The sequence below is a fragment of the Triticum aestivum genome, chromosome 6D (genome assembly GCF_018294505.1).
Source record: "Triticum aestivum cultivar Chinese Spring chromosome 6D, IWGSC CS RefSeq v2.1, whole genome shotgun sequence".
Taxonomy (NCBI): domain Eukaryota; kingdom Viridiplantae; phylum Streptophyta; class Magnoliopsida; order Poales; family Poaceae; genus Triticum; species Triticum aestivum.
In genome coordinates, this window is record NC_057811.1 from 343,553,388 (window position 1) to 343,565,318 (window position 11,931).

General features: G+C 42.3%; 1 protein-coding gene across 1 annotated transcript; it reads right to left on the minus strand.

Moving 5' to 3' along the window:
* Positions 1–8,279: 8,279 nt before the first annotated feature.
* On the minus strand, positions 8,280–11,511 carry LOC123145023 (uncharacterized). Its single transcript, XM_044564315.1, has 5 exons — positions 11,052–11,511; positions 9,754–9,831; positions 9,582–9,666; positions 9,253–9,341; positions 8,280–8,842 (listed from the first exon to the last, which is right to left on the minus strand). Exons 1-5 carry the CDS (start codon positions 11,361–11,363, stop codon positions 8,705–8,707), a joined length of 702 nt encoding a protein of 233 aa, XP_044420250.1. The 5' UTR covers positions 11,364–11,511; the 3' UTR covers positions 8,280–8,704.
* Positions 11,512–11,931: the final 420 nt, after the last annotated feature.

Below are 11,931 nucleotides of genomic sequence, written 5' to 3' on the forward strand. Positions count from 1 at the left end.
CGAGGGACGTCATCGAGTTGAACGTGTGCAGAACTCGGAGGTGTCGTGCGTTCGGTACTTGATCGGTCGGATCGTGAAGACGTACGACTACATCAACCGTGTTGTGCTAACGCTTCCGCTTTCGGTCTACGAGGGTACGTGGACACACTCCCTCTCGTTTCTATGCATCACCATGATCTTGCGTGTGCGTAGGAAATTTTTAAAATTACTACGTTCCCCAACACTTTCCTCCGCCAGCGCCATTGATCGCTCATCTTTACCGTTACCACCGCACTAACCCCCCATTTGTCAGGTTGTGGTAGCCAAGCACTCCTCATGGACCTTTCCTTAGTGAGATCGAAGAGTACCGTGCTGAAAGAAAGTTTTAGAAGCGAGTCAGGCGGCGTGCGTCGAACAAGAGGCACTATGCCAAGTTGAATCAGCTTGGGGGCCCAATGCCTTCTCGCCGGCTACCGCTACCATGATCACGTGACACATAGGCGTTCGTAAATCATGTGACCGCTGAAGTGGCTACACCCAAAGTATCCCCACCTATGAGGTCACTTTCAAATGGAGGAAGAGGCTAAAGTAAAATATGTGTTACAAGTCAATAAAACGGTTTAGTTATATTATTTTTGTTTCACTTGTAGTTAAAAACCATGCAAGAAATCATAGTTGAATAAATTTCAAAGCAAGTTCGACGTTTCTTCAAGTGTTTTTCTACATCAAAGTACTTTTTATTACAAGGAGATCACTATATTATCTTTTACAAGAGTATTAACAATCTTTATGGGTGGATCTTCCATCCACCCCTCACACACATTACTTCTAGTTAGTTTGGCTAAATCATGGACAACACAATTAGTCTTCCTATGATGCCCAAAAATAATATGCGAAAAATCACACGTAAGGTGGTATATATCATCAAAAACTATCGCTGATAGATCGAAAGAGCGACCTTCATTCTTCATTACATCTATCACCTCGACGTTGTTGGAATTCACCTTCATGCGATTACTCCCGCCTGTAGTTGCCGAATTAAGACCAAATTGTAAGTCCAGTGCCTCAACGTTTGTTCAAGTGTTGGTTGACGAGACGAGGAAGAAGTTCTATTTAAGGTGATTTGATTTTGCAGCCCCGGTCTTGAGGTTTTTTTTTTTTGCAGCGACTCTTGAGGTTAACACGACACGCTCGACATATTATGCGTCGGTACTGTATTTTGGTACAGGTTTCGTCGCTCTTGGGCAGACCGTAGTACGCGTGCATCAGCAGCAGACGTGCGTACGAGTGAACAAATCAACAATCTATATACAGACATGCGCGCAGGTGTTGCCCGGTTCGATGGGTTTGCACCGCGTGTCGCACTGCATGCACGTACGGAGAGCCACAGGGGCGGGCGCGCGTGGCGCCGGAGCACCGCACGCGCCGTGCCGAGCTGAGAAGCGACAAGCGCGTACGTGCGGCGGGTGGGCAGCGGGGGGCGCGCGCGCGGGCCGGAGCCCGGAGGGGTGTGGCCGCGCGGCCGACACGGCGAGACAAGCGCGATCTCTCGTGCCACACCCATACCATACTCGTACCCTTTTCCGGCACTTTCTCCCACCTCCCCGCGCCATGCATCCATCCATATCTTTGCCCCGCCAAGCAAGCTCGCTCGCTCGCTCTCGGCATAGATCGCGTGCCTCCCTCCTGTAGGCTGTAGCTCTTCCCACCGCCCCAGGTCCACACCGAGATCCCCGTGCCGTGCGACATGCATCGATCCATCTCGCCCCGCCTCGCCTCCCTAGCAAACTCTTTGCATGCATCGGATGCAGCTAGCCTCACCGTGGGCCGCCTGTTTTCTTACGCCTGACCACATCTGTTTGTTTCAGATTTGCACTTCTTCACTGTACGTGCACACTCCCTCAAAAGCTGTACGTCTCATATGCGTGTTTGACATTGATCGATGTCCTTGATATTCATGCAAATAGAATGGCCGGCCTGGGTCTCCGTGGTTCCGGAAGATTTTTGTGATTCAGACATGTCAACGGTCCGATTAACAAATTCCGGAAACGCGTAGGTACAGCAGCCAGGCAAATTAATCATCAAGCAACAGTAAAGTAGGGCTTAAGTATGCCAACTTGGTCACATCGAAGGTATAAACTGTACTTGGTCTAATCAATTTGATTATGGGGTTAGGGTTACCCACGCCAACTGGTGGTAGTACTACAACAGTGGCAGATCGCACTGCACGTAATAATTGCAATGCACATGATCACCAAGTAACTAGGGGGTTGGGCTGCCTACAAAATCTGTATATCAAGAAAGGGGACGGATCGAGACATTCATGTGCTGTTAAGGAGATGGCTCTGCCTCGGTTTTCATAACCAGTACCCCATCATGCCGCGCGCGCTCTTCGTTTGTTTACCACATTTTCGTACGGCAGGTGCTGCTATGCGTGCAACCATCCTTCTTAATTTGCAGTATGCCTGAAATTCTGAAAAACAAAATTAGGAGAAGATTAGTTTGTTACTGTTTTTCGTACGGATTGAATTACAGTACTGCAAGGCCACTTCGTTTTTCATGTCATATTTTGGCTTGTAATTTTGGTCCGCAGAATATGGATTATATGTCATAAAAAATATATCATCGGAAAGTTCATTGAAATGTGTATCCAATGAAATATTTTTTGTGTCATATAACTCACTTTTTGTTGATAAAATTAATAGTCAAAATTAGACATACAAATAAGAAGTGGCCTTGTACAAGGGGATGAAGGGAGTACTAATGATCTTGGTTAATACTTCCTCCGTCTTAAAATAAGTGTCTCAACTTAACTTTGTAGTAGCTTTAATATAAATTTGTACTAAGTTCAAGACGCTTATTTTGGGACGGAGGGAGTACTTAGTTTTGGTACTCCAAATATGTCTTGTGTATTCCTGGCAAAAACAGAAATCTTACGTAAAGAAACGGAGGCCCCCCTTTTCTAGCTTGTACCACGTACCTCCCCCATATCCTCTTCGAACTTCGATGCATGCACTTCTCTAAGCTCTCTTACCTATTAATGTTTCGTAAGTGGTCACCAATCACACCGGTCCTCCATGTTTAGCCTAAGCTCCCCTCCCCTAGCTCTCGAGAGGAAGCTAAAGCTCTCCACCACCTACACTATTCTCCTAGTGATGTTCCTCTTCACTCTCTACATCACCTCATGTGAAGCTCGTCGTCTCCGCGTCAATGGCAAGCACTCAAGCAGCAGCAAGTCTTCCTCGTCATCCCAGGTTAATTTCAGCCATAACACCATTCGGTTAAACATCATAACGTCAACGATTTTGTTCTAACATTGCCCTCCCTTTCTCTATTGTGTTTCTGTAGGATGCGGCAGAGGTTGCTAATGCCCAGAAGAAAACGAGAAGCTCGTTGATGGTTCACGATGCGGGGAAGAAGGCTCGAGCTGCCGGAAGCAGCATCGATCAGCCGACGGGCGCGGGAGCAACATTGATCAATCGATCAGGTGGAATACGAAACACCACGCATGCCGCTAGGGTTTCGCAGCAGCTTCCTCATCGCAAGCACGTGGATGATCAGGGAATTCACCTGGATTATGCTCAGCCTAGAACCCGCACTCCGTATCACAACTGAACATATATACATCGATCACGGATGGGAGCCGTTCATGAGATGACATTTATGTCGTCGTGATCATTTATCTAGTTATATCATGTATATTTCTCCTTGAATCTCACTAGCTAGCTACCAGCAGCTTCAAGCCGTATCTGTGTTTCCGCTATATGTCTAGTGATTTTCTTGCAACTTTAACGACAGAGTTCGCCGTCGATATACATTGAGATAATTTCGGACAAGCTTCAGTTTGGGTGGGTTGTGGTGTTGTAGGCTTGTTGCTAGTTAGCGACAGAATATAGATAGCTCAGAATTTTTTTATAAAGAAGTACTACCTGAAACATCTTACATTTGTTTACAGAGGGAGTAGCTCAGATGAGAATGCACATACACGTTCTTTTTTAGAAAAGGAGGACGACCCCCGGCCTCTGCATCTGGACGATGCATACGGCCATTTTATTAATTATTGACACAAGACCTTACAGAGTCATATAACAATAAGCCTAAAGCCACCAAACTAAGCAACATCTGTCGCTATCCCTATCCAGTTGATGTAGGGGCGCTGAAAGTCTTGGCCTAATACCAAACAGACCTCGCAGCCAAACCTAACATCTAAGACTTGAGGTCTCAATCAGGACGTCTGCCGGGTATGGGCACCCATCAGTCTGGCGTGCTTCTCAACCAGGACGCCTGCCGGGTATGAGGCCGCCGCAGCCACTTGCCACCAATACATCTTCAGAACTGTACTGCTGCATCAACCTTGCCCAGTCTAACTGCCGCCGATGCCACCACGACATACACGTACCAATTCTGCACTTAATTAGCTTTCTTATTCCCTGGGTCATATATATCTCACGCAGGCCGGTGCATGTACAGCTTGCCCTTTAGTCGCCTTGGTTGACCATTCACAGTAATTCATAGTCAGTGGTATGCTTTGCAGGGGACTCATCTCGTGGATCTAAGGCGACCACCGTGTACACAGCGGGAACACTAGTAACCATGGACTACCCAGTTGCACACGCAGCACCAGCTGTTCACAACAGGTAGTGCGTGCGTAAAGCAATAAGCAGGGCTTACCTCTTTGATTGAGCTTGCCTTTGAATGAATTTTACATGCATGGATCGGTCAATGTTCGGCCCTTGGCTCATCGACTCCCGATTTTAGCACAATCTTGTACTAGTTATGTATATTTTTTCTTCGAATGTAGTTACGTATATGATTATTATTACGACATGTATGTATGTGTGTGTATGAGTGAATCACAATGTGGCATGTCCTTAGGGTTCTTTAATTAAGTATATGCAATAACATAAGTGTTTTCTTATTTTACGAGAGGAGATGCCACTACGAACAACACTATTCACATAAATCCAAGGGCCCCCGCGCGAAGACCATGTTAGGTTTATCATGGTTCACCAAGGATAGAAGGCCAACCCTTTCTGATACATACTAAACAGAACAAGTCCTAAATACGCATACGAACTGACTGGCTCTGACTATACACACGCACATCGATCACTTGCATGCACTACCCGATTGGCTGTTGCTTGCGATGTTTTACCTGAATCGGCTCGTCGCTTCTTTGTTGAGATCACCTCTGATCAATCAAGGCTCTTGGATTAATCAACATCACAATCTTTTTTGATCTTGATCAATCACTAAATTAACCTCTGTTAATTCTTCTTGATCTCTCGTGTGTGGCATTGTCTCATTTTTTTTCCTTGCTCAAGCATCAGAGTCGATTAGCCGAAGAGCCCCATCACTGACCCGTGTGGCCACACCCACCGTTCACTAAGACAGATGCAATCCGAGAGAAGGTATGCATCTACCTATATGTATGTAGAATATGCCCTATGCGAATTTACCACTATTATTGATAACGACTTTTAAATGACTAGCAAAAAAGACCATGCATTGCAACGGGAGGAAAAAAATACCACACACCCCCACCCAATAATCATGAATCAAGACCTCAATAGGTCCACGTCTGTGATACGACATTCCAGTTATGTTGCTGCTTATGCTCCTTCTCATCCTCGTCGATGGTGGCCTCAGTGCTCACACAACCACAACACATTTGAATGTGGTCAAAATCTTAAGGCATCTCTCTCTAGGCATAAGATGAGAAATGTATTTTATTTTTCCTGTGATATTTTGTCAAGGCGCGCATGTGTGGTTATCGATGGTTTCTTTCATCTCCAATCTGGTTATGCTAGGGTTTTCATTTGCAACTCGAATCAGCACTAGTAGGAAAGAAAGACGGGTCATGAGCTATTAATTAAGGTTGCATCATAAATAGCATTTTAAAAATGATTAACAAGTAAAATAACATGGTATCCAGATTCTACACATTTTCTTAATCACATTTAATATATAATATGTTAAAATTAGAGCTACGGTCTAAAAGATATGACTATTTTTTAAAGCAGATTTCCATAAAAAATAAAAAAAAGTTTTTCTATCACTTAAGGTGGATTGTGGGTTGATTAGCAAAAAACTCAAGGAGTTTTCTGCAAAATAGCGTGACGGACCAAGAATATCTATTTCCTTTATTAGTAGGTAGGTACTAGCAAACATGCCCGTGCGTTGCAACTGGTGAAATCAGCCCTCACACGCCCTTACCCACTGAGCATGACTAAAGACCTCACCCTCATGCCCATAACATAATAAACATGACTAATACCTCATCCACAGGTCCACATCTTCCATTTCAATATAACACCAGACACATGTTTCTGCTTGTCATCTTTGTCGTCCTCATCGCCGGTGGTCATAGTACCAGTTTTCACTAAGCAAGGTTGGCCAGGTCCAACAGTTGGATTGTTGAGCTGCCTTCGTGTCTGGCGAAGATCAAGACCGTTGAACAAAGTTTTTTTAATCAGCTAGCTAATATAATAGGGAAAAGCACTGCAATAATATATGTCAGTGTCACCATGTAAACTGAATAGTTTGTGTTAGATAGACCATGAAATTTTAGTTGGACTCCTCATGCATTTTGACGGGCGTCACTGGGTGAGTGAGACTGGTCGTACGTGAAGACTTGACAGAGAAAAAAGATTCCTTCCATATCCTAGTTTAATAAATTGAATTAAAACAATGCATCAGGTGGGCGTATTTCAAAAATTCCCCAAGTTTTATTAATAAGTATAGATTAAAAAATCATGTTTTAAAAAATGTTTGCTTTTTCAAATTTAAAGTTCAAAATATATTTGAGTTTTTAAATTTTTGCAAATTCGAAAAATAATCACAACAGTAGCTCCTAGTTTTAAAAAATACTCAGGTTTAAGAAAAAGAGAAATATTTTTCTTTTGAAAAAAAGCAAGTTTAAATTTTTGTTAACAACTTTGCAAATTTTCGTGTTCTAAAATATATTCACTTTAAAAAGAAATCCTCTTAATATCTGGCGCGACTGTGCGCTTAATTTAAAATTTCGCGCGGCTAAATGAACACCAAGTCTCGTTTGGTTTAGTGGTAGACTTCTGAACGCTTTAGCGTGAGTGTCTGGGTTCGAGTCCTCGCAGCTTATTGTTGTTTCTTAGAAACGTTTTACTGGCGCGGGGTGTTGGTACCCTAATGGGCTGGCCCATTGTTGCTCTGACTTTTTCTTTTCTGGCAGAAACGAATCGGGAGAACGATAAAACTCCCGCACGACAAACCACCTCGGAGGTACGAAAATTATCTGGGTCCCACCGTAAACCAAAAAAATTGGAGAAACAATCCTCCCTTTAATATTAGGTAAACATATATAGATATAGATATATAAATTACCAATACTATGTCTTCATTTTTTAGGAATATATATTAGTGGGATTTTTCATCTGTGAGCTAAAAGTGGTAATCGGTTATTGACTTGATATAGTACATTTGTACACCAGTATAATGCACAAATTTTCGTTAAGTTCGATCATTTTCATGTCTCCCAAAATGTGTGCATCCGGCAATGAAAAAAGGAAATAGAGAAAACAAGTAGATGAGTTGATATAATCACATAAGAGGTTCCAGAGTAAAATGAGCACATCAGGAAATCCATATGAATGGCCATGAGCACTTATTTTATTCCTCTGCTAGAGTATGCTATTCTTGATGAGGACCGGGTTTTTATTATGAACCATTTTTGAACAAAAAATCTGGGACAATTTCGATAACAAAGCAAAGTACATATAGTGGAGAACACGCATATAACAGAACAAAAATATTGTATTTCCTTTAAATCGAAATTCAAGACATGTTTCATATACCCATGGGGCCCAGGTTCGGCCTGATCATCACGTACTTCTGACGAGGTCATTGATGTCCCTGGCGGTGTGGTGAAACAACAGACACCAGGAGGGGTGCTTGGCCTGTCACACAACCCATGGCTCGCTAGAGTTGGCCAGTAGTTATGAGTTGCATAGTGGTGGCTTGGGAACTTGAGACGAGCAAAATGATAAGAACAATACAGATATGCACCACTACATGATTGTCATTTCTGCTTCTTAGAGCACCAACCTGGGTCTAAGTGGTTAGTGCAGTGATTGTACTTGAGCCCATCAATGATCAAACCATAGGTTTTGATCCCTTTGTACCTTATTTAGCAGCCTGTTAACACATTATTCTAGCCTAACTCATGAATCAAAGCCACCCGTTTCGAAACCACAAACGTACGCTCTAACCTCAAATTATCTAAAAATGGCGGTTTTATACTTGAAAACAGCTAAGAAGCTCCATTGAAAAGATGTTGAGTACTAGTACAACAAGACAGAAACAAACTTTGGTTTTTGTTGCCAGACTTCTTTTCTTCTTTTGAGGGGACGCAGCCAGATGTCTGGCTTACACACTTCACACTGGTTTTCAACTCTCAGGCCCAAACTACAAAGGGCTTAGTAATAGTATAAGCCCACTTGCCGCAATTATATCGATCTTCCCAAGAATGTCCCCTCCGCTGCATCAATTTTACCAACAATCGGCAGTAAATAATGTAACAAAATGTGAGAAGCGCAACTGGAAGGGAAACGCCTGCTCCAAAAAAGACAGACATCCTAACCCCAGATCCAAGCAAAAGCCTAGTGTACCTCCCTGGCAGTGCGTTGATCAAGGCCGCATAGAACCACATGGATCTGAAGCTTCTGTTAAGTTGTATGGTTATCACTCGTTAACTACACTTCACCACAAATGGATTGAAAGCATTAAGGAACTGTGAGGTCCGCATCCCGAGCTTGAGGTCAACTTCTCCACCACCTAGCCAGAAGAAATCCTCATCCAACTTGGTGATAGCTTCATCTATGATAACCTGATGACAAACCCTTTGTATAAGATGCCTTGCAAATTTCAGATTATAATCTTGACACTAGAAAGAAACAAAAAAAGCAACCAATGGTACAATACAGAATGTCAAAATTTGATGTCATTCATTTAGAACGTCTATTTGAGCAACTGATAAGATATTTTGGTTCTAGTCACAGTTGAAAGTTGAAACAATATATCTATTGTTTAATACCATCAATTTACTCGTACAGAATTTGAAATGGACTAGGAAACTTCAAGGAGACGGTAGGCATATAGTGTCAGATATGATATGCAAAATATGTGATTTATCTCTTATGTAGTTCTGTTGTCCTTCAGTCTGAATATAATTACGATAGTATCTTCAACAACATACATCCTTCAAGAAGCAACATGGTAACAGCAAAATTCCATTACCGGTATGTCTGTTTTCATTCCGATGCATGTCACACCATTGTGCACAAACCCAGTAAGCATGAGTGACTCCTCTTCTGGTGCGAGCCTCACTGCACCAAAAACAAAAGTATACATTTTAATTTTCTGATACTGCAACAGTATCTGCAGCTACACCTGAAGATCTTGAAACTGAAGCAGATTGGTATATGCATTTTATATTTTTATTTAAGATACAGACAATGATGTTTCTGAAGAAACATATGACTAACAATGTTTGATGGTACATACATCTGCCTGCAAATGAATAGTTTGAGATTGTAGAATTTTCAATACACTGAAAACAATCTTACTGTTAAATCTCTTTTTGGGTATCTGACTCTCATTTAGGGTATACAGGAAGTTCTTGATGTTTTCAGCATTAAGCCGTGCCATATACTGCAAAAGATATTCAAGTTATCAAAATAAATATACTGTACTGAGTATCAAGTTTGAAGATGATACATTGAGATTATAAAAGGTTACCTGAACAATAACAACGTAATACTTAGAATTCTTTGGGTTACTGCAGTCAACTACATCTGCAGCAGCTTTGGTATTCACCTGCGAAAAGTGGACATGATTCAGAGAACATATCCATGGATACCACGCCTTAAACAATGCAATAAAATGAGAAGGGAGAGATACCATTACACAAAATCAATCTACTAACACTTTAGAAGCACAAAAGACAAAATCTGTTGAAAAGAAATCCGAAATAAAAAAGAGAAGGGGGAGATACTATTCACATATTAATCAGCAAACAAATTTTGGTTTCAATTCTCAAATTTGGGCATAAACAAATCGGACTTAGCCTGGAATCCACTGAATCATTAAGACAGCAGATTAGCAAAAACTTTCTCTACCAATGAGCATTAGTATTTTTTTGCAAATTTCAAGTAGCAAGGACAGTAATCAATTATGTGTCAAAATTAAACTAAAAAGCTAATTTTGAGTAGTTTTGAGTAGCCGAATTGTAAGGACCCATCAAACTATAAATGTCATAACCAGGTGCCAACTTGCCGTAGCTCATAACAACAGCATCTACTGTCATTAACCTATGTATAAAAATCTACCTCACAGCCATCCATCTGAGCTCAAATCAATGGCAACACACATTTTTCCTAAAAAAGACCATTCATTCCCTAGTTCTCTACCAAGTCTACCTAGCACCTTCCAACTTATAATGGCATGCCAAAAACTCTGTATCTTTATTCATCCACCAACTAGAGACATCTTTTTGTTGCATGGAAGCTAATGGCCGTTGATCTCACAATCTTAAGATACAATATAAATCCAACATAACTACCTGCAATCGAAACACTAGTTGACACAACTCTTTATCATCAATAAATTAAACTTATTAGTTGCAGCATTATTTGAACTGCATATGGTAACTGACAATTAGAGCATTTTTTTCATGAACACGAACAGCACTTAGCCAATATCATGGTACAACCATGAACTGAAAGTAAAACTGTTTTCTGAACAAATCATTGAGGATCGTAACAGCCTTTTGCTCATGCTGCACACGAATCACAGACCCTGATATAAGATTAATAGCATTTTCCATCCAATAAACCATAGGTATTAGCAATCCTTTAGGCCATTGCCTTTATACATAACTACCAAACAATCCATTACTCCTCTAAATCCACGGATAACACAGACAACCTAATGCCACAATGAAGTAAATACAGTCAATTGCAACAACGTAACGCAATTGCGCACGTCAGGTGTTAGACGAAACGCCACATGGGGATATGAAAGGGAAGAGGCCGTACCATCACTATGCTCTTGCAAAGCTGGGCAACTGAATCGGCGGCGAGGAGGTCGCGGCGCTCCTCGAGAGGGCGGTCGTAGTAGTCCGCTGGAACACGCCGGAAGGCGAAGTCGTGCACGCCGCGCGCGGCCAGGAGGGCCGAGAGCCGCTCCTCGGTGTCCCCCGCCTCCACCTCCGCTTCGGCGTCGGAGAGAGAGAGCGCCCCAAGACGGTGCTGCTGGGCAGCGAGCTCAAGGTCTTCGACGCGACGGAGGATGAGGAGCTGACGCGCCTCGAGATCGGCCGCGGCGGCGCCCATGGTCGATGTTGCCATGTTGGTGAAGGTTTCTGGACTCCGAGGATGATGACGAGGAGGGCCGAATAAAACTTCCTCGCAGATCAGTGTTTCGTCCCAGCCCAATTAGAGCTGAACCTTGGCTTGTCCCGAATTTTTAACTACAGGCCGTCTTTCAGGGCCTGTTAGGTTTGTGCCTATGTATGCCACAAGTGCTAAAACACTACTTAAGGATTTAAAAAAGATACTTATAAGGATTTAAAAAAGATCCGCCGCCTTGCTGACCATTAGATGTATACGTAACGGCCGTCCGATCTACCCACGTAAGCATCTAGTCCTTTGCAACAAGAGTGGTGTTGCGGAAAAGCCTCTTGTTGACCATTAACCCTCTGCAACAGTCTGCTTGTTGCAATCATCCGAGCGTGTATTTTTTTCTATTTTTTGCAACAAAGGACTTGTTACAATTTTTTTTCGCAACAGTGATCTTGTTGCGGAAATTCTAAAGATCACAGGATTTTATACTTTCTTATTTTTTTGCAACAGAGATTTTGTTGCAGAATTTTCTTACAAAAAAATAATGTAAAGATCGTTTGCAGAATCTTTTGCA

Bases quoted from the DNA above. Each gene is read 5' to 3' on its own strand.
- LOC123145023 (XM_044564315.1), bottom strand. From the start codon at position 11,363: ATGGCAACATCGACCATGGGCGCCGCCGCGGCCGATCTCGAGGCGCGT. The intron at 9,667-9,753 runs GTAACCTTTTAT...TATCTTTTGCAG, and splicing joins ATTACGTTGTTATTGTTCAG to TATATGGCACGGCTTAATGC. The intron at 9,342-9,581 runs GTAAGATTGTTT...TTTTTGGTGCAG, and splicing joins ACCCAAAAAGAGATTTAACA to TGAGGCTCGCACCAGAAGAG.